The sequence below is a fragment of the Mustela putorius genome, unplaced genomic scaffold (assembly GCF_011764305.1).
Source record: "Mustela putorius furo isolate JIRA1106 unplaced genomic scaffold, ASM1176430v1.1 tig00000508_pilon_pilon_pilon, whole genome shotgun sequence".
Lineage (NCBI taxonomy): Eukaryota > Metazoa > Chordata > Mammalia > Carnivora > Mustelidae > Mustela > Mustela putorius.
In genome coordinates, this window is record NW_025421402.1 from 10,112,002 (window position 1) to 10,133,919 (window position 21,918).

At 40.1% G+C, this 21,918-nt stretch overlaps 1 protein-coding gene and 1 pseudogene across 1 annotated transcript; one reads left to right on the forward strand and one right to left on the reverse strand.

Moving 5' to 3' along the window:
* The first annotated feature begins 1,095 nt into the window (after window positions 1-1,095).
* Window positions 1,096-6,343, forward strand: LOC123392332 (annotated as a pseudogene).
* Window positions 6,344-17,143: 10,800 nt separating this feature from the next.
* Window positions 17,144-20,500, reverse strand: RGS2 (regulator of G protein signaling 2). Its single transcript, XM_004751494.1, has 5 exons — window positions 20,333-20,500; window positions 19,202-19,303; window positions 19,038-19,099; window positions 18,304-18,470; window positions 17,144-18,011 (listed from the first exon to the last, which is right to left on the reverse strand). The coding sequence occupies exons 1-5, from the start codon at window positions 20,440-20,442 to the stop codon at window positions 17,817-17,819; spliced, it is 636 nt and encodes a 211-aa protein (XP_004751551.1). The 5' UTR covers window positions 20,443-20,500; the 3' UTR covers window positions 17,144-17,816.
* Window positions 20,501-21,918: the final 1,418 nt, after the last annotated feature.

A 21,918-nucleotide genomic window follows, 5' to 3' on the forward strand; every position in this document is an offset into this window, starting at 1 on the left:
CATTTAGACACCAGTTGAATGGTCAACAAAAGTTTTTGTCCTTTTTCTAGATAATGGTTGTAGAAAAGATTTGACTAATCCCCATTCCTCCCCACAATTTCTAGTCTGACCTGGAATGAACAGAGCTGTACACATGCATACATGCTCAATCTACTTGGAAATGAAACTAGTCCCTTTGGAAGTTTAACCACTTTAGGAAACACATTTGACACTACCTGATTTTATGCAATTTGGCACTTACATAATCTATAATGCCAATTTTATAATAAAGCAAGACAATTTTAAAACATCCTTATAAAAATCTGTGTTTTGCATGCATGATATTTATAATATACCTAAAATCTGTTTTTTGTCTCATCAAAACTTTTTATTTAGTTCAGATGTTTGTTTTGTTTTTAATTCGAATTGCACATCTTTTCTGTTTTAATCATAGGAATGAAATGATCTGCCTGAAAAAGTACACTTTTTTAATTTCCTTATCTATCTGGGCTGTGCAGAAGGTGTTCCCTCTGAGACCTGAGTCTGTGAATTCCTCAATAATTCCTATCTCACTGATGAAGAGTTCCAGGCAGGTTATTCATTAATTGTTGTCGTCAGTAACCTCACTCACAGTATTAGCTGTCAGATTCACTGCCAAGCTTCCTTTGTTACTGGCCTTAGTAAGACAAACCTTTGTTTATCTTTCATGACAGCTCATAGGCTGTCTTGGATGCCCTGCCTAGCGAGGAGGCGTGGAATGCCACCCTTCTTTACACGTTGTCATTCCTGATGCCGTGAACCATTTCTCAACTCTTACTTAGTCACTTCCTTTCAACTCCCGGGTAATGTTCATTGCATTTCTTGGGCTTGGTTGGGTAGCTAGGTAACACTGAGATGTGCAAATGGTTTCTTTACACTGTGATTTGCTTTCAATCAGAGTTTGCTGTTGAGAAGGGCTACATGGGTTAAAGATTTATGAGACTGCTTTCGAGATCATTATCTTTTTGTGTTCCAGACTCTAGCTAACAAGAGATATTACCATCAGTCACTGGCAGATCACGGGGACTTACCTAAATTTTGTTGAGTCCCAGACTCTTGTCCTAGGACGTGTTCAGGATGCAGGTAAAGAAACAGAGGAGGGGAATGGTGTTGTTATGACGAGACCTGGAAACCTTGTGCCATCTTTAGCATATTTGTGAGGTAGCAGTATGCATGACATCCATCCAAGATGGTCTGTGAAATGGAGAAATTATGCATACATTTTATCATCTAAGTTTGGGTGAGTAATAATGGTGGATAAGAAGAAATTAGGAATGAGGGGTGCCTGGTTCAGTCAGTTAAGTGTCTGATTCTTGATTTTGGCCTGGGTCATGATATTAGGATCATGAAATTGAGCCCTGCATTGGGCTCCATGCTGGTTGTGGAATCTGCTTGATATTCTCTCTCCCTCTTCCTCTGCCCCTCCCCCTACTCACATGCTCTTTCTAGAAATAAATAAGTAAATAAATAAATAAATAAAATCTTAAAAAAAAAGAAGAAATTAGGAATGGAAGTCTAAGGAATGACTAATATTTGTCTTAAATGACTTAAGAATGTTTTTTAAGCTAAATTAGAAATAAACAAGTGTGCAGTCTTTTGGTAAAGTCTAACATGTATCATTTTTCTCTGGGATAGATTTGCTTATTTATTCATTTAACAACATTTATTAGGCATCTTTCATGTGTCTCAACCTGTGTTAAACTCTGAGAATAAAAGGGAATGTAAAACAGTTTATTTCCTCTGAGGAGTTCATAGTCTCATGAAAGGGCAGATATACATTTAAATGTGATGTGACAGTGGTTGAATAGTCCTTCTTTAGTCTTGGTGTGTGGTCTTTCCCTTCTGCTTCATCTGCCATCAGGGTGACGAAAGACTTTCATTCCTTTCAGGGTACGAGGCACACATATGAGTATTCTGGGCCATTGAAAAGGTATTTTCCAATATCGCACAATTAAGAAGGGGCTACCCTGGGGAGTGGAAAAGCCACACCCAAAGTGATGGGAAGAATACTAACTACTTCTCAGTTAGGGTTGGAGGTGTTGTTCTCTGGAGTTTTGAGGTAGGTCTGAAGACTTGGGTCACTTTGTAAGCCACAACCTTGCCTGGTAATGGATGGCTCCCTAGAACTCTCCATATAATTGTCCTAACCCTGGGTGGAGCTGGAGAGGATGCATGGAAGTTAGAAAGCCAATGCATACTCTAAAGAAGGCTGTTGGGCCAATTGTGTCATCTTGGAATATAATTCTGTGCTACTTCTTTTGGGTCTCCATTTTGAACTTTTCTTTAAAGTGATGGTTCTGTGGAAACTCTAGGGCTGTCTGATGTTTCTCAGATAAATAAATGCATAAATATATATAGGATTGCAAAAAACCATAATTATGTTGAAATATCATAATCAAAATATTTTTAAGAAGAAAAAAACAGTGACAGAGGAGACTTACACTTTCAGAAAAGTGGAATACATTTTCTTTTCCTTATTCCTCCCACTAAAAATAACTAAAAGCCCTGGACATTACATATGAAACAAACAAAAAAAGACTCTGAAAGGTGGAGAGAAGTAAAAGACCAGCTAGAGACTTTAGAGACCAAGGAATGTTATGGTTGTGATTTCCCTAGATTGTCTTTTTGCCTTCATGTATTCTAGACCTAAAGCTAAAAAGCTGGCAACTCAGAAATGTCAATACATACAGACAAAAAAGTCCCAACAGAAGCTTTCTTTCTTTATAGCCAAAGGGTAAGGAAAGGGAAAGTCTAGCAAGATAGAAAACTTTAAACAGTAAGCATTCCACTCCAGCCAAACACCATAGAAGAAAAAAAATCTGTGGCCCCACCCACATCTATGCAAGCAAAGGCTGAATGGGTTGTAGTGGAGTTCTAGTGGAGAGTTGTGACTCCTATCCCTGCCCAGTGTAATGATAAACTTCTCTTCCCCTCAAGTAGCAACAGAAGCCAAGTGGGAAATTTGGATTTCTAGTCCACCTGAAATAATAAGGCAGCATCTCCCTTCTCCTGCTAGAACAGTGTCAGATGAAATCAGCTAAAACAGGAAGTGTCAATAGAACCTAGAGTCTCATAACATAATATTCAGAATGTCCAGATTATTATACAAAATCAATTGTCACACCAAGAAATAGGCTAATCTCAGCTCAAATGAAGAAAAAAAAAAAGAGAAACAATCAGTAGATGCCAACAAAGAGATGACAGAAATGTTAAAGTTATCTGGCAAAGATATCAAAGCAACCTTTATAAAAATATTTCAGTAAGCAGTTATGGACATACTTAAAACATAAGTAGAAAGTTTCAGCAGAGAAATAGAAGATATCAAGAAGAACTAAAGGGAAAAATTAGAAATGAAAAATACAAGAACCTAAATAAAAACATTCAATGGATGGGCCCAAAATTAGAATGGATGAGACACAGGCAATAATCAGTGACCTTAAAGATAAAATAGAATTTCTCCAGTTTAAAAGAGTAGAGAAAATGGAGAGAAAAAAAATGAACAATTCCTCATGTACTTGTGGGATTACAACAACAACAATAACAACAAAAGGAAGGCTGAGAACTTCCCCAATTCAACAAGAACACTAAACCTATATAATCAAGAAGGCAAATGGGTCACAAAAAGGAAAAACCCATAGAAATCCACATCAAAATGTATCATACACAAACTTCTAAAACTAAAAAGCAAAATCTTGTAAGGAGTGAGAGAGAATGACCTTACTCATAGGGAGAAAGCAATTTGAATGACATGAGATTTATCAGAAATCATGGAAGCCGGAGAAAGTGGCATGTCATTTTTATGTGCTGGAAGAAAAGAACGGTCAAACCCAAATTCTATATTTAGGGCAAATGTCCTTTAGGAATGAAGGAGAAATCAAGACATTCTCTGATAAAGGAAAACCAAGACCATTTGTCAGCATTAGAACTATTCACGGTTCTTATCTCATGAAAGGAAGGGGAAGATGGGCATACTGATAACCAATTCAAAACATTAAGTAGCAAAAGAGATGGTGTAAGACTTGCACTATGGAGTACTACTCAGCAATAAAAGGAAAAGCCACTGATACATGCAATATCTTGAAGAATCTCTGTAGTATTATGTTGAGTAGAAAATCCAGTCCCCAAAGGTTATACACTGGAGGATTCCACTTATATGACATTCTAGAAATAACAAAGTTATAGACATGGAGAGATTAGTGATTGCTAGGGTTTAAGGATGGAGTAGGGTGGCAGGGAAGTTTGCATGACTACAAAAGGGCAGCACAAGGGATCCTTGTGAAGATAGAAATGTTCTGTTTCTTGACTGTATCAATGTCAGTATCCCGTTATGATATTTTACTATAGTTTTGTAGGATGTCACCATTGGGGAAACTGGGAAACTGAGAATACACAGGATCTCCTTGTATTGTTTCTTGCAATTATATGTGAGTCAACAATTTCTCAAAACGTTTACTTAAAAAACTGTAATAGAATAACATATATGCTTCTTTATTCACACTTTAAACTTTTTTAAAGTTTCTAGCAGTAAGTCTAATTACTATTGGAACTTGGAAGTAATGATGAATGCAAACAATGTTTCAAAATACCTTCAACAACTGTAACGTGGCATAAAAATATCTGTACTTTGTGACAGTCACATGTCTTGCTACTGCTGTTGTTGTTTGTTGCTTAGATTCATAATGGAAGGAAATGCTAAATTTACTTGGAAGTTGGTGAAAATAAAGATGTAATTCTTTCCTATCCAAGGATACAGACCCCCAAAAGGTCTAAAAGCAGGTTTTGTACATCTGCTCAAACAATGAGAATGCTTCTGATTGACAAGAGAAATAAGATTAATTCTTGGGGACAGATTTCTCAGAAGGCTATAGTCTCTGAGCTTGGACCTAGTTTGTAGGGATATGGCTAAGATGGACCCAAAAGGTCAGAATCATTGATAAATATGGGACACCTTATGGTGCCTCTCTCAGGAAAATGGTGGATAAAATTGAAATAAGCCATCATGCCAAGTACATTTGCTCCTTCTGTGGCAAAACCAAGATGGGAAGAAAAGCCATGGGCACCCAGCAGTGTGGTTCCTCCATAAAACAGTGGCTGATGGTCCCTGGACCTACACCACCACCTCCGCCCTCATAGTAAAGTCTACTATGAGAAGACTGAAAACATCGAAAGACCAGTGAAAGCTCCACCATTGAAGCTCCTCCATTTGAAACATTACTAGCTTATAATAAATGGGTTAATTTATGGAACAACAACAACAAAGCTATTATGGAGGTGCGAACAAATAACTTGGGAGATCAGAAGTATTTGCTCTGCTTCATGAAGTTTTAAAGAGATCAAAGTTTTGACAAGAATTTGAAGAGGGAATAAGGAAATCTCACAGGAAAGAAGGGCATTTCAGACAAGAAAACAATGTGTGCCAAGACCTGGGGTGTGGAGCCACCTGAGAAGCTCAAGGAGTATTGAGATGTCTGCTTTGACAGCAGGCCAGGGTGCTTTAGTAGAGACTAAAGGGGATAATTTAAGAAACTATCAAAGAAAACTGGAAAAGTAATTGAACCAGAATGAAAAGAGCCTGCTAATAGACCTGACGCTGATTGTATAAATGATTCAGGGTCGCTGAACAGGCTTTCCTCGATGGAGAAATGAAGTTGGAGATCAGATTTAATTTGAAAAAGGGAAGGGGAGTTAAATTTGGATGCCTCCGTGTGCCAGCCCAGTGTTAAGCAGAATGCGTACAATGCTTCTTAGATTTCTTAGCACGGTTTCTAACATTGACATAAGTTACCAGTAAACAATCTGATAGCGCTTCGGTATCATCCCAGAGGCTGAACAACTAATTAAAATGGTGAATCAAGGTAACAACTGGAGTCTGATCCATCTTTCAGCTCCATGTTCTTTCCACCCCTTTCCACAAGTAGGATGAACAGGAGTGAGACCGGTCTGAAGGGGAGAACGTTCAGCAGAATGCAGTCAGGAATCCAGCCGCGAGGTGGTGAGAGCCTGCCCAAAGGCAGACTGTCTTCAGGGAATTGTTTGTTTTTTAAGAAAAACAGTGTTACCCTGGAATTACTTAAATGCTAGTGTTACTGGGTTCTTTGTGGAAATTTAAGGAGTAGAGCTTCGAGGGGAAATCTCTGAGGTTTAGTGACTCAGTAATGCGAGTGGGTGAGGTTTCTAACCCTCATAAAAAGGTATACAGTGGCAGGTTTTCAGCCCAGGGGATGGAGTGGGTGGTGATAATGTCAGCGACATGATAGGGCACTAGGGAGAGAAGCAGGATGCCACCTGAGGAAATAAACCATTAAGAAATAATCAGAAGGACAGTAGCCTGGAGTATGAAAATGACATTAGCAAAAAAAATGTGGGTGCCCTAGTATCCTTCGTGATTTGAGAAATGCCTCAAGGGATTCTTAATTTTTAGAACTTAAAAAATACTGAATGCAATATGTTGTTGGTTCAGAAATGATCCTCTCTATGGAAAAATATTATTTTGGAATTAATAAGAAGTTATGGCTTAGCTAACACAAGTTTTAAGGCTCTTATTTAAAAAGGAGTTGTTGTTGTAAAGCAGAGCTGGGCTTTGGTTTAATCGGTCAGTCAACACTAGTTCAGGGAGCATGTCACAGCACTACACAGCTAAAATATGCCTTCCCAGACCATCCTGTCCCTTCCCTATCTGACCACTTAGTTTATTTCTTTCTTAGGCATTTGTCATAATCTGGAATTATCTCGTTTATTCACTTGTTCAGTAATTATTGACTCCAGTGGAATGTCCTTTCCATAGGGGCCGGAATCCTCTCTCTTTTATTCAGCGTGGTGTGCCCAGTGCCTTGCACACAGTAGGTATGCAGCAAGTTTTTGTTGAATGAAGGATTGGAGGCAAAGATTGATAAACTGGTGTGCCTGAGGAATGTGAGTTGGGTCTTGAAAAATATATAGGATACAGGTAGAATAAATGGAGTGGGAGGCCTGTCCAGACAAGAAGGCCAATATAAGTGAAATGATGTTGGCTTTGCTTTTGGAAGGAGGAGAGCAGATGGATGGCGGCAGTGATTTTTATGTTAGATTGTTTGGGAAAAAAATTAAAATTATAAGGATAGGGATAGATTTCAGGAATATCCAAAGCCAAGCAGGATTTTGAGCTAGAAGAGATTTTAGAGACCCAGTCAAGTGTTTACAAATGAAGGAGTTGAGAGGGGACAATCCCTGGGTTAACCAGGCAGTTAATGCTGTTATGACCAGATTCTCATTCTGTTGACTTCTAATCTAGTGCTTGTTCTATGCTACTCAGAAATACGGAGGCAATGAAACTTTTTGAATGAAGCACAATATATAGTTAAATTGGCATTTATGAGGAATAATCTGCTTCCATATGTAGGATGAGTTGGAAAAAGGAAATTCTAGTTTTTTTAAAAAGATTTTATTTATTTATCTGACAGAGAGAGATCACAAGTAGGCAGAGAGGCAGGCAGAGAGAGAGAGGAGGAAGCAGGCTCCCTGCTGAGCAGAGAGCCCAATGTGGGGCTCGATTCCAGGACCCTGAGATCATGACCTGAGCCGAAGTCAGAGGCTTTAACCCACTGAGCCACCCAGGCGCCCCAGGAAATTCTAATTTTAAGAGCACAGGCAACAGCCCAAGAAGCAATATTGGCCTGACACAAAGAAGACCTAGATAATGATGGTAGAGGAGTAGAAGGAGAAGGACAGTAATCACTGAAGGACAAACAGACAGAACTGAAACAGCAGATTAAATTTTGTTACTCTAAAAGGCCTTTTGTGATAAAATATTTAATACTTAGAATATTTTTGTTCAGGGGTACCTGGCTGGCTCAGTCCACAAAGCGTGTGACTCTTGATCTCGGGATTGTGAGTTTGAGCCCCATGCTGGGTATAGATTGCTTAAAAATAAAATCTTTTTTTTTTAAAAAAGAATATTTTAGTTCAGTCCCACCTAGAATATTTACATGTTTTGCTTTTAACTTTTGCAGAATGCATATTGAACAAAGAAGTATTTATTTTTGTAACAGGTTGTACAAATTCAGAAGAAATGCATGTTGTTGTCTAAGTAGTTGGAACACAAAAATCATATGTTAACATAAGGCCTATATTAAATCATATCAGCCATAACTAAAGACTCATGAAGCGAAAGATACAGCGTTGAGAACGGTTTTCCCCCAAACTTGAAAGCTTTGATTTTCCTGTTAATGATAATAAATGATTTCTATTTTGTGTTAAAAGCTTACAAATGTCTTCCACATGAATTATATCTTTTGATCCCCCCCACCAGAGCTTGAGGCTGAGATGAGGTGAATGAGAAAACTGTGACTCCTAGAAGTGACATTTCCACACACAAAACTTTAGGAAGTGGAGCTATAAATCAAATTTCTATAGCTATTCCTTGTATTAGACTTATTTTCTCTTTTAATACTTTCCAGCCATATTTAAACTGATAAAGACAATTCATGCAGTTGGGATGAAAATCATGTGTGTTCTGGGTTTTGTTTAGCAGTGACCTATTTTGTGACATCCCCAAGTGCTTACTTTATCATAGACTGTCTCTTCTGTCACTTCAGAACAATATTCCAAAACAAGTTCCTCTCAGCATTGTGTAATGGACATTGCCAATTGACCACACAGTTTCACCTCCTCCTTTCTAACAAAACCCCAAGTTGTTTCAGCTACCTGTTGCTTCCTTAGGCACGATCTCACTTCTAGACTACAGAGTTGTATTGGATCCTGGTGATTCCATACCCTTGACCCATGATCATTCAAAAACCCAGCGTTAAGCCAATTCGTTTATGATTTCTTCTATGGACTGTGACAAGTTGATCTAATTAGATTGAAGAAATAAACATTTTCCCTGTCATTGGAGGAGCAATCTTTTGGTGTCCATTGCTACCCTTGTTAATGGCAACTGTTTTGGACCATGGTGGAAGCTACTGTGTTGACACAACTGAAGTATGGAGGAGGGCTGAGTGAAAGGGAGTGCCGAATAACAGCAGGAGCTCAGGGTGCACCAGGATTGGTATCTACCCTAGCTTTGAATTAGTGTATTTTCATGCCGGTTTGATTGGGGTTTTCTAATACTTGCAGACAACATCATCCCAGTGCTAGATGTAAGCGAGGATAGCATATGTTAACCTAAGGCCTATATTAAATCATATCAATAATAACTGAAGACTCATGAAATGAAAGATACAGGGTTGAGAACAATCCACTGAAGTTAAGTTCCCCTGATGGCAGAGTTCATTGATCTTGTCAATTGCTCTGTTGGGTACCTGGATGAATATTGTTGAATGCATGAAAGCACTATTCTAATTCTAATAATTCTAGGGGAACCTGGGTGGCTTGGTCTGTTGAGCATCTGACTCTTGATTTTGGCTCATGATCTCAGGGTTGTGGGGTCGAGCCCCACATTGGACTTGGAGCTCAGCACAGAGTCTGCTTGAGATTCTCTCTCCCTCTACCCCTCCCTCCACTTGTGCTCTCTTAAAAACAAAACAAAACATAAATAAAATTTAAAAAAATTATAATGAGCACAGAAGTCGGTTATTTTGAGAAACTGACTCATTCAAGCCAGGGTTTTCATATTAACTGAGTTAGTGGTCTTCCAGTCAACAATAGCGTTTGATCTAGACAATACTTTTGTCTAGAAAATGATGCAAAGCAGTGTTAATAGATAACTCTTAAATAAATAATATTATTACTAAACATTGTTTGCTAGCACTTCTGTAAGTATTTTGCATGTATCAATCCATTTATTTAAAAAAAAATTAAAAGAACAAAAAAAACCTGTAAGGCAGTCTGATATTCCTCTGCTTTCGACTTGAGAGACAGTGAAGTTCGTGCCTGGCTGGCTGAGTAGGAAGAGCATGTGACTTTTGATCTCAGGGTTATGAGTTCAAGCCCCATGTTGGGGGTAGAGAGTACTTAAATAGTTAAAACTTCACACAAAAAAAGTTCCATAATAAGTCACACAGCAAGCAAGAGAGGGGACATTTGAAGTGTGGCAATCTAGCTTCATTGCCTTCATATGGGAAATAGAAGATACTTTTCCCAATTAAAGGCAACATGGTGGTGAAGAATTTTGAGAACCACTGGCTATGAAATGTATTTGGGCATTGGAAAAAAATAAAGTATAAATTCATTTTGGTTTGTGATCTATCATCTAGATTCAACCTTTATTGCTATGAGTTCCAATAAGGGGGACACATGGGGCTACTGAACCCTTGAAATGTGACTAGGGGGCATTTGAATATTCTGTAAGTATAAACACACATCAGATGTAATAAAACTTAATTTGAAGACTTAATTTTGAGGACTTAATAAGAGAAAAATATATAACATACCTCTTCAATAATTTACTATATGAATCACATGCCACAATGATAGTACTGTTCTGAGTATACTGGGTTACATAAAATACACTGTTAAAATTAACTTCATTGGTTTCTTTTTGCATCTTTTAAAGATTTTATTTATTTATTTATTTGACAGACAGAGATCAGAAGTAGGCAGAGAGGCAGGCAGAGAGAGAGGAAGGAAGCAGGCTCCCCGCTGAGCAGAAAACCCAATGCGGGGCTTGATCCTAGGACCCTGGGATCATGACCTGAGCCGAAGGCAGAGGCTTTAATCCACCGAGCCACCCAGGTGCCCCATCTTTTTGCATCTTTTAATGCGTCTATCAAACTAAAAAGTTTGCATCTTTCAATTAGGCTATAAAATATAAACTAAAAATTATATATATGGCATATTACTTTTTTACTGAATAGCACTACTTTCCTGATTTTATCTTTGATGTTGTTTCTGGGCTCTTTCTACATTCTCTGGATTAAAAAAAAAAAAATGACTCAAAGTTCAGATATACTTCATCAACATTAACATTTTCAGTAGTAGATGGATTATTTTTTTCTAAAAATAGTTGTATGAAGACCAAAATTATTTTTGAAATTATTGTTACTAGCTGTCCTACGACGTTAATGATCTTACTTGCACTTTTGTGGAATGTTGCAGGGTTTACAAAGTTCTGGAATCTGAAACAGAAGTAGAAGAACTAAGAAAGGGGTAGAACTTTAAGTCCTGACACTGAGGTTACCATGCTCAATGGCCACTTCTGTGAAATCACTCTGTGTGAGAATGCACTGGTTTGTGCCAAATGGGGATTTAACGTCATAAACTTCCGTGCGAGAGGGCAAAGTTCAACCAAGCACCACCTGCTTGTGAAAGCAAAGCTTTATATCTGGTTTTTCTCAGACTCTAGCACAGGTCATGTAAACTGCACATTTTCTTGGTGTTTCAGTATTGCAGTTTCAAAATGCACTTATTGTAGAAAATTTGTGGTTGAGTTCTAAGGCTAAAGATCTGAGGGTAAAGACTGAGAGAATCGTTTGCGATGGACATGGAATGGGTCTCTGAGATCGGAAGTTGCAAATGCATTAAAAAAGAAAAAAAGGCAAAACAACAACCAAGAAAACCAAGTTACTTTTTAGCCCGTAGCAGACGGCAGCAAATAGTTTCTTCTCACTTTCCTATTTGGGTCTTCTCTCTTTTTTATTATTTTGACTTTGATATGACGTCTGTACATGTGTAAGTTATACACCAGCTAAATAAACAGACAAGTCTCACTCCTAAGGGAAGTTTCCATATAGGTCAGTGCAGTTTTTAAAACATATAAATATCAGATTAACTTGGGATTCCAGAAAATCTAATGTTAGGATCTTATCCAAGATCCACATAGTTTAGTTTTTTTCCCCCCTCTAAATTTGCAAGGCAAAAATGTAGAGAGAAAATAAAAAGCTTTGCAGACTCCTTAAAAAATTTTTTTTTACAAATGCACTTAGCAAATTCAAATGAAATCATTTATGTCACTGCTTGTAATTTTTTTTTCACCACATGCATTTTTATGGAAGAGTTTGAGAATCAATCAATGAGCTGATCAGTTAATCAATGATCAATGGCTACTGAGTATCCTTCATGTTTGGAACCTTACTATTACTCTGAAAGTTAAGTAAAATAAGCCAAAATGGTACCACGATTGACCGTTTAGTTGGAAGATAAGACTGACACACCCTTGACAACCTTTCATAGAGGCGAAACTTGATCTGAGCCTTGAGAAATGAGTTAAATTTAAAGGAAGGCAGAGCAGTTCTAAACATGGATAATTTGATCTAATAATGGGAGAAAAATAGTGTATCTCAGGAACAATAAAAGAATCCAGCATTGATTGCTTCTGGATGGTGAAACTAAGATTGGATAGGCAGAAAAAAACAAAGAATTTTTATCTATAGGTATTGGAGTTTCCTCTGATTTGGGAGATACCAGAGAGTTTGCATATTTTCTGGTCAGAAGAGTGATGTGAACACATCGATGTTCAAATGACCATCTAGTGAATGAATTAGAAGGACACCGAACCTGAGGTCTACCCAGGTCCAGGGGAGGGAATGACAACCATGGTGTGTAAACTTGACTGTAGGAAGAGAAGGGAAAGAAGCCTGGGATAAACTGAAGGAAGATTCTATAGAGCCTGATGACTAGGCTGGTTGATCATCTTACCGAAATCCATTTTTAAGAAAAATAAAGTTTAGCTTTTAGTTTTGAGCGTGAGCTCCTGGCCTTTCTTTTCCCGTCCTTCTCGGTAGTTGACCATTTCTTCTGCTCCTTGGCATCTTTCTTGCCCAGAGAAACCCTGGTAAATGTTTGCCAAAAAACTGAATCAACAAAACAGCTTTCAAATATACATCCTCACAGAAACTATCTGCCTACAAAAATGTCATAATACTACACAAGACCTACTCTTACTTTCCCCTTAAGTTAAACCATTTCTCCACCCTGAGTACTTTCCCCTCCATCCTTATTAAATCTACTCATTCTTTAAATCTCATCAAAAAACGCCACTTTATTTTGTTCCTCGACAAAGATTCTAACTAAAAGTATTTGCATTTTTCTTTTGGTAATTAATCACCAATCATAGCCCACCTGATGTTTTAACTTTTGTACATTATTCCGTAAGCCATATCTATTTTTTAAGTCGGTTACCTTCCCAGGACAGAGCCAAATGTGAGGCTTGAACTCCCCACTCTGAGATCTAGCCCTGAGCTGAGATCAAGGGTCAGACACTGAACAGAGCCACCAGGTGCCCCTTATTTTGTGAGATATTTAATGGGCACCTCTTGGAGGACAAGCTGTGTATCTTACATGTCTTTCTATTTATTTCCTCCATGGCATAGACTTGTGTTCTGCATAGTGTAGGCGATGTATAATCTACTATTGTCGCATTGAATTATTTATTGGGTGGCATTGTCCTGGTTTAGGCGCATGACATTTCTTGTCTGGGCTATTAGTGTGGTCTCTTAGCTCATCTCCCTGCCTCCAATTCATCCTCCAAATTGCTGCCCAATTTATTTTTATACATTTTCGTTGAGATTAGTGTCTGTTGCCTCAGAATAAAATCCTAACCTTTAATATTCAAAAACCTTCTATCACCTGGTCCTGGGCTTCACTTCTACACCCATCCTGGGTCCTATTCTCCACACAGAGTGTGGTCTGGTCATGCTGGACCATGGGCCCCAAATGGCTAATATCAGTACTTTGTTGAATCCTGTCACCTTAAGCTAGAAAGGACCTCTTACCCTACAAGAGATTCCTTTTATTTATTTAGTATTTTTTGCCCTTCAGGTCATAGGAGACACTCTTTTGGGCTATTACTGTCACTTCAAGCAACTCCATGCTACTCTTTAGCTAGAATGCCAAAAATAAACCTCATCTCCTTGCTATTGACAACAACAGGAAAACTTGTTTTCCAGAGTTGTCAAAAGGCATCTAAGCCAGTACACAGAAATCTCCATGAAGGTCAAAGCTCACTTTTTAATAGTGGTGAAGTCCCTTCAGTCAGACTAATTCCTTTTTTTAATCTGTGATGGGACTAACACAGGAAAACAAAGTTAGAAACAGGCTAGTGCCTGGTATAGGGTGGGGCTTTCTTAAAGTCCAAATGCAGGATGCACCCCAGCCGTAAGAGACTCCCTGCTGGCCCTGACCAAACGTTGTGGTAAAACAGACAAACGCACCAACAAACCCTCTACCAAAGACCCATTTCCTCTGAAATTTTGAGTGATTGCTCTAAACCACGTCATTGAAACTCATCTGTTGCCTCCCTATGTTCACATGGCAGAAAATACACAATTCTATTTTTTCAGTGGGACTGCATGAGATTGCTGTATTTTGAAATGCTCCTAAGCTTAAAATCTTTGAAAAAATGAAATACTATCAAAATGAATAGACTGTGGATCTTAAATGTCTGAACTTGGAGAATCTGGAGCATTAAGTGATATTTATTTGTGGAGGTATGTGGCTTCTAATCTTCAACCTGTTTCTGTTTGTTCCACACTAGAGAACATTTGAAAATACCACCTGAATAAAGCCTGTGCTTTTAGTGGCCCTGAAAAAGTCAAAACTCTTGTTTTTTGTTACTATAATCTGGCCTCTTCTTCGATTGAAGGCCAAAAGTTATAAAGAACATGCTGAGTAAGAGGTAGCTATTTTTTTTGCCAAAGGAAAAACTCTGCAGATATTTTCAGACATTTGAGTCAATGTGCCTTTTAAAACCTTGTACTATTTCCTTGTGCATCGGTAGATACTTGTTTCATCAAAATTTATTTATAAGACCTTTTAATACTCGTTCGTTTATTCAGCAATGATTTATGTCGCTTCCGCTGTGTGTCAGGCAAGGTGCTAGGTGTTGGGATTCAGCAATGAATAGCAAAAGATACTGCCCTCAAATCGTGCTATCCACAGTCTGGGGAGGAGTCATAGGATTATCAAATAATCGTACCAATTAATGAGAATTCTATTAGTGCTCTAAATGAGAGAATCTGGTGTTATGAGAGTGTCTAAAAAGGGATTTGACCTAGATAAGGAGGTCAGGGAAAGCTCCCCTAGGGAAGTGACAATTGCACTGATCTATGAATGATGAGTGAGAGCTAAAATTGCATTCCCTGCAGAGGGATTATTAGGTGCAAAGGCTCTGTGGACCAGTGGGCATGCTACCTGCTATGGGAATGGAAGCGGGTCAGTGCGGCCAGCAGAGCTGGGGAAATGTGGTGAAGACGAGGATGGATTGGAAGGAGGGTGCAAACTGTGCAGGTACTAGGCCATAGTAGGGATAATGCCTTTATCCTAATTGTTTGGAAGACCTGCCAAGGGTTTATAAGCAACAAGAGACAAGATCAAGCTTATGTTTGAAATGGATTCTCAGAATTAAAAAGCAGGGGACACATGGAGGTAGGGTAAGAATGAGGGGCGTCTTGACATGCATCAGATATTGGCATCTTTGATGAGGGTGGCCAGGAAAAGCGGGCTGGAAATATATTTGAGCTAAAATAAATAGGACTTGGTAATGATTTGAAATGTATGGCATGACTCTTAAGTTTCTCTGTTGGCCAAAATCTTTCCAAATGAAGGCATAGGCAGACCTGACAGATTTATTCTCTTAAGACATGTCTCTGTCAATAACTCTTCAGAATTCATTGATTCAACCACTATTTACAGAGCCCCTGTTTGGGGATATCCTGGTTGCTGGCAATGCAGGAGTGCGGGAGGGAGTCTTTCACGGAACTTATGCCTGTTGGTACCAGACACTTCGGCTAAAATGAAGATTAGTGGAAAAACAATGAAAGCAGTATTTAAACTATGGGGGTAGTAGTGTCAATTTTTTAAGATTTTATTTACTTAAGTGAGAGAGAGAGAGAGAGAGTGCAAGCAGAAGAAGAGGTAGAGGGAGAGGCAGACTCCCTGCTGAGCAGAGAGCCCCATATGGGACTTAATCCCAGGACCTCAGGATCATGACCTGAGCCAAACACAGATGCTTAACCCACTGAGCCACCCAGGCACCTGTCAATTTCTTTTGGCAAATCAGTATGCCTTTTTTTTTTTTTTTAAGTCATTTACAATTTCTAAAGCCCCTTACTATTCCATAGGTAGTGGGATAGATGGGGAGGTGTACACTGAGGAACTAAGAAAGATGGACTTCCGAGGTCAGAAAGCTATGAGAAATTATTACCTCAGCTCAGGTCTTGCAAATCTGAGACGAGGGCTCTCATTCCTTTTTGAGCCTGTAATTAAGGAGGGGAGGAAAGAAGCCTCCTGGAGAAGAGTATTCCTTTTCTAAAGAACCAGTTTGAAAAATAACAGATTCAAGGCCTCTCACTCTCAGCTAGGAAAAAAAAAAAGCACATTCCTAAATTAAGTTTAAGAAACAAAAGTGTGCTTCTTTTGCCTTCATCATTAGCTAAAGTAACATAACCAGATTCTTTATTGGCCCAATGAAGGCAGGAGAATCAGGAAAATCCTGATTTTTGTATTGATCATACCAATTTCAGGTTGCATCTTGGAAGTTCATGTCTGTACCCTGTGGGGGAAGTAGGAACCAAGGGAAATATAAATGTCCTACATTCACCTTGTTTGGCTTCCTTTTTCATTTGTGAAGCAGAGCTATATGAATTACTCTGGTGCTTTGTCTACATTATATTATTTTACATTTTTTTTTAAAGATTTTAGTCATTTGACAGAGATCACAAGTAGGCAGAGAGGCAGTCAGAGCAAGAGGGGGAAGCAGGCTCCCTGCTGAGCAGAAAGCCCGATGCAGGGCTCGATCCCAGGACCCTGAGACCATGACCTGAGCCGAAGGCAGAGGCTTAACCCACTGAGCCACCCAGGCGCCCCTATTATTTTACTTCTTATACTTAGCTAGTCTTTAGTAGATATCCAGAAAGGGCTTTAAGGTAATTTTTTGTTTGTTTTTATTAAAAATAAGCTTGATTTTTTTTTTTTTTTTTGGTAAGGTTATATTAGAAATTTTGACCCCAGAGTGGTTTTAAGGAGGTGGTCTGACTTCTCTTGGCCTTCATAATGTTTATTAGGTTTAAAAAAGAGGTAACTGCAGAGAAGGCATACTCCTATCACTTCTCATTTCTGACCACTGTCCGTTTTTATGGAACGGGCACATCACCTACGATACTCTTGGTTACTGGAAAGAGGTTTCCCTTGTATCTGCCGTATTTCCAGTTTAACAATCCCCTCTCCTCCAACAACCCACCCCCCCCCCAATATCTGAACCAAATACTCAACATTATTTATCAAAATAAATTTATTAAATGTATTCAAAGACCACGTCAAAGTTTAGCTGCCTTCAGGACAGTTTTTGGCACTCATCATGGACAATGTAGTTTCCTACACGACAGCACTCATTCTATTACACCACGTGAACAATTCAAATACAGACCGTTTCAGTTTTAGTGTTACATGAGACAACAGTACTGATGATCTGTAGTCATAAGAACTTCAACACCCTTGCACACAGTAAACATTTTAACATTACTTACTCCTAAATAACTAAAACTAAAACCACTATGTGGTAACATGGACTGATTTAGGGAAAGATACACAGCCAGCTAGCTAAGGCCACATAATCCCAGACCTATTGATTTTTAAATGCTTTTGGACCAACAGTATCACATCATACCTTGGGGTCTCACATTCCTATTTCTGCCTTCCCAGTGTGAGACACACCACATGTAGACCACTTTCTCCCTGTGTCCTGGACACAGCTACGGAAGCTGTCCCAATACAAGCTTCTCCTAGACAGTTACCACCTTCCTGATGCACTAACTCTGAATCAATAGTTCTGAGTGATGTTTCCTGAACACCCAGGCTAAATTCAAGGTCAGTCTTTTTGGCAGGTCACAGCCTTTCCCCTTAGGAAAAAAATGAAATGTCCTCCACATTGGGCTCCCTTTCTCAGCTCATGTGGCGTGGGGCTCAGTGGTGATCTGAGGCTTTTTACACAAGTCCTGGTAAAATTCTGACTCCAAGAAACGGGGATAAGAGTTGTTCTCCATCAAGCTGTAGACCCTCTTCTGGGCAGTTGTAAAGCAGCCACTTGTAGCTTCTTGTATATTTTGAGCAATCAGAGTTTTGGTTTGAAAATCTATGTTTATCTGAAATTAAAAAAAAAAAAAGTGGTTTATTCCATATTCAGAACTAGAGATTGATACCTGTATGATATTTGAAAACAAGAAGCAAAAACTATAGTGTGTGATAAGCTTCATTAGCCAGGTCATTTAAGAAATAAAATCAATCTAATTAAAAACCAGAATTAGTTTCTAAAAACCATTTAACTCCCCGCCCCCGAGTCCCCTGGCCTTTAATTTAATTTGATGTCTTTTGTTTTGTGTTGGTGCTAAGAGTGTTCAAAATATGCTGCAATGAAGAACACTGTTTCCCCCTTACCTCTTTTGGAGCTTCTTTTTCTATGAAATCAGTATATATTTTCCTTGCTTTGGAGGACAGTTTTTGGGGTGACTTGGTTTTTTTGAAGTCTTCACAGGCCAGCCAGAATTCAATATTTTCTTCACAAAACTCAGATTTTAAAAAAGCCCTGAATGCAGCAAGACCATCTGGGGAAAGAGGAGGAAAAAAGTATACAGAATGTGAACTGGGTGACCAATTCATCCCTTCAATTTTTTCCAGAACTACCATTTTCCCACTCCTATATTTTATTATTTCTAGATGATAGCAATTTTCTTGATTTCACTCAAACTTGTAATCCTCTCAATTTAGCTCTTTAAAGGCTAAGATGCTAATATGCAAAATGCTTAAGTTGGTGCACTGCTACAAAAATATAAATAGTTAACTTTGCTATTAATGCAAATATTTATATGGGAACCTAAATTCTCTGGGAACTAAACCTCCTGGAAACATTGTATGCAATGGAAAAGCTGATTCAACCCTAAGGAAGAGGAACTGCCACTATAATTTTGGCTAATTTTTCTTCCCTGTCTACAGTGAATAAACCATGCATTTCCATGGTTAAATACTAGGAAATAAAGGAGAAAAATAGGCATTATATTTTTAGCGATTTATAAAGCTGAACTCCCCTTGGGCAGTCTGCTTTTCTGTTGTGTGAACAGCTTTTTCTAGATGTGTGATACTTGAAATGGATCAAATTCAACAGGTTAACTTACATTTACTGGCTAGCAGCTCATCAAATGCTTCTGACCACAGTTGTGCTTCCTCAGGGGAAGGCCTGCAAGAGAAAGTCTGCATGTGAGCTTGGGCACATCACAGTTCCTCTTTCCAGCACAGCAGCAAGTGATTCACATTTCTAAGTACAAGATTTTCAACTTACTTGATGAACGTTTGCTGTTTGCTTTTCTTGCCAGTTTTGGGCTTTCCAGGAGAGGATGAATTTTGCAAGAAGTAGCTCAAACGGGTCTTCCAATCTTTTAATCTTAAAAAAAAAAAAAGAAAAAGATACTCACTAAGTGGGAACATTTTACATTGCTACTGCAGTTGGAGGCATTTTTACCAAATAAAGTCACCCAGTAGCTACCAACCAAATAAGACAAAACAAGAACTCTTCAAGTCAGTCTTACGCATTTTACATTTAAACCTAGCACCTACGTGCCGAACACAGTTTCATCCATTCATCTCAACAGAAGTACTACTTTTATAACCAAGAGTAAGACTACTTAAAATGACTAGGGTAGTTAAATGAATTTAGTTGGCATACTTCAAAAGGCAGATGCTATTTCTGGCCCACAAAAGGCAACAGTTTTTATGCAGCCTTAATTATAATTCTGAGACATTTCACACTTGAAACCTCCAGTGGAACTGCCTGGAGCCAGTCAGCATTCATTTCCCCTAGAGCAGGAGGCTCTGGACCACACTAGAAGCCATGAGGGAGGTAGGTGTGGGTGAGTGTGTGTGTGTCTGTGTGTGTGTGTGTATGACTGACCCCCCCCCCCCCACAACACTCATTTTATTCAGATCATGCACAACAAGGATTCGTTTCAGTCTTTGATGGGTCAGATATGCAGTTCCATTTTTTAAAACGAATATAATCAGAACTAACGAAAATACTCCTTCCAGAAGCTGTGTAAGCTGATCAAAACTTACAATGCAAGGTACCATTTCTGGGGATGCCCTTCGGCCGCAGGATTCTCGGATGTTATCGTAAATGCAGGGGACAAAAAGCCAACCTGCAATTTCTCAGGCGCATCTACCACCGCCTCCTGTTCAAAAATTTTCTCAATTCCTAAACTACCGAGACTCCTTTGCTCACATAACGAAATCAGTACATACCACACGGATTTAACCTTACTTAGCAAATTGACCTTTTCCACATTTTTTTTCCCCCCTGCAGAAGCGCAGGTTAGAGTTTCCTAATGTCAATCCAAACCGAGCCGGAATGTAGCACGTTTGCAGCAACCCGGAGAGCCAGGTCCGCAGCGAGGGGCGGGAGAGAAGCCATACTCACAGGGTCCGCTTCATTTTTTCCCGCTTCTCCTCGCTCTTGGGGCTGTTGCCGGAGCTCTTGTCCATGGATCCGCAGTCGTGCTGGACAGCCAGGAACATGGCACTTTGCATTATCTTCCTCCTGCTAGGGCCGCAGACGTTTGCGAGAGACTGTGCGCGGCCACATTTATTAGAAGGGGCGGGGCGGGGCCTCAGGCCGCCGGTCCCGCCCCCAGAGGGCGCCGATTGGTCGGTTGGAGACGGGCACGGGGCGGGGTCAGCCCCCCGCCTGGCCTGCGGCAGTCCCGGGCGCTGCGGAAGGGTCTGGAAGCGGGGCCCGCTGACGTCTGCGGCTGCTGCGTCGTGCGCACTCGTGCCAGACCCGGCGGCTGGTGGGGTTTGGTGTGGGATCGGACGGAGAAGCGCAGCCGCGAGCCGCGGCCAGCGACCTTTCTCAAGGACTGGCGGCCCCCGGCGAAGGGAGGGAGCGAAGTTGGCCGCGGGCCGGAGGCGGGAGGGGGGAGAGCGGAGAGAGCGGGGAGAGGGGTCCCCCCAGGCCCGCGCTCCGCTCCCCTCCCCCACGCTTACGCGCCCCCGCCCGCGGAGTGGAGCGCTGCTTCCCCGCCGGGCCGGACTCCCTTGTAGGGGACCAGGGAAGAGTTGCCTTGTGTCGAAATAAGATGTACCCCCCCCCCCGCTTTCCCACCGCTTTTGAGGGCCCGCTCTCTTCCCGCCCCTCATTTCTTGCTTTGCAAACTGAGGCGGTTGGGAGACCCTCGCCTATTCCGCTCTGCGATTCCATTTAGTGTGCGGGGACGGAAAAGATGAAAAGCAGGAACCCTTACAATTCAGGGGCAGGTGGTGTGACCCACTCCGCAGCTTGCCGGGGCCTCTTGAACACGTTTGGGAATGAATGATAAATAGGGAAGGAGCAGGAGAAAGTGACTTCATCAGATCATAGTGTTTTTGACTGTGTGTGCCTTTTTGATCACCAAAGGATGCGTGATTGGGCGTGTCCGTGGGGTTGCAAGCTGTTTCTCCGGAGTCCTTGGCTGCTTTTCCTTCCAGAGCCGAGATCACAGATCGCCCTGTGCTGAGACAGAGGGAAACACCGAGACCTCGCAACTGTAACACGCCAGAGCCATTCTTAAGAATGCAAGGATGCAGGATTTCCTCCTGAGTCATTCCTGGTTGCCTTAGAATTTACCAGAACACTTAACTGGAAAAAAGGGGAGAGGTGGGGAGCATAGAGAGGAGGAGGAGACGTTAGCGGTTTACTTGAATAAGTTTTAATTTGTTATTTCTTCAAAAATCATCTCTACTGTAGCCAGCTGTAAATATTTTGATTGGAAGGACAGAGAACCTCCACAATAGATAACCTCAACACAATTACTTGTTTCAGGTAACAGAACTGTACAGTGGAATATTCAAATGGTTTCCCCATCGAGCATTTAAGTAGAAAATAAGATTAACAGCAAGGTAGTGATTAGGCTGCGAAATTCTCCCTGATTTGCATTAGAACTGCTTAAAGAAAATCAGAACTAGTTTAGCGTCTTAAAGTGAGCTGCCAGTAATTGGGAGCTCCAAGTTTGACTTGTAGTGTAAAAT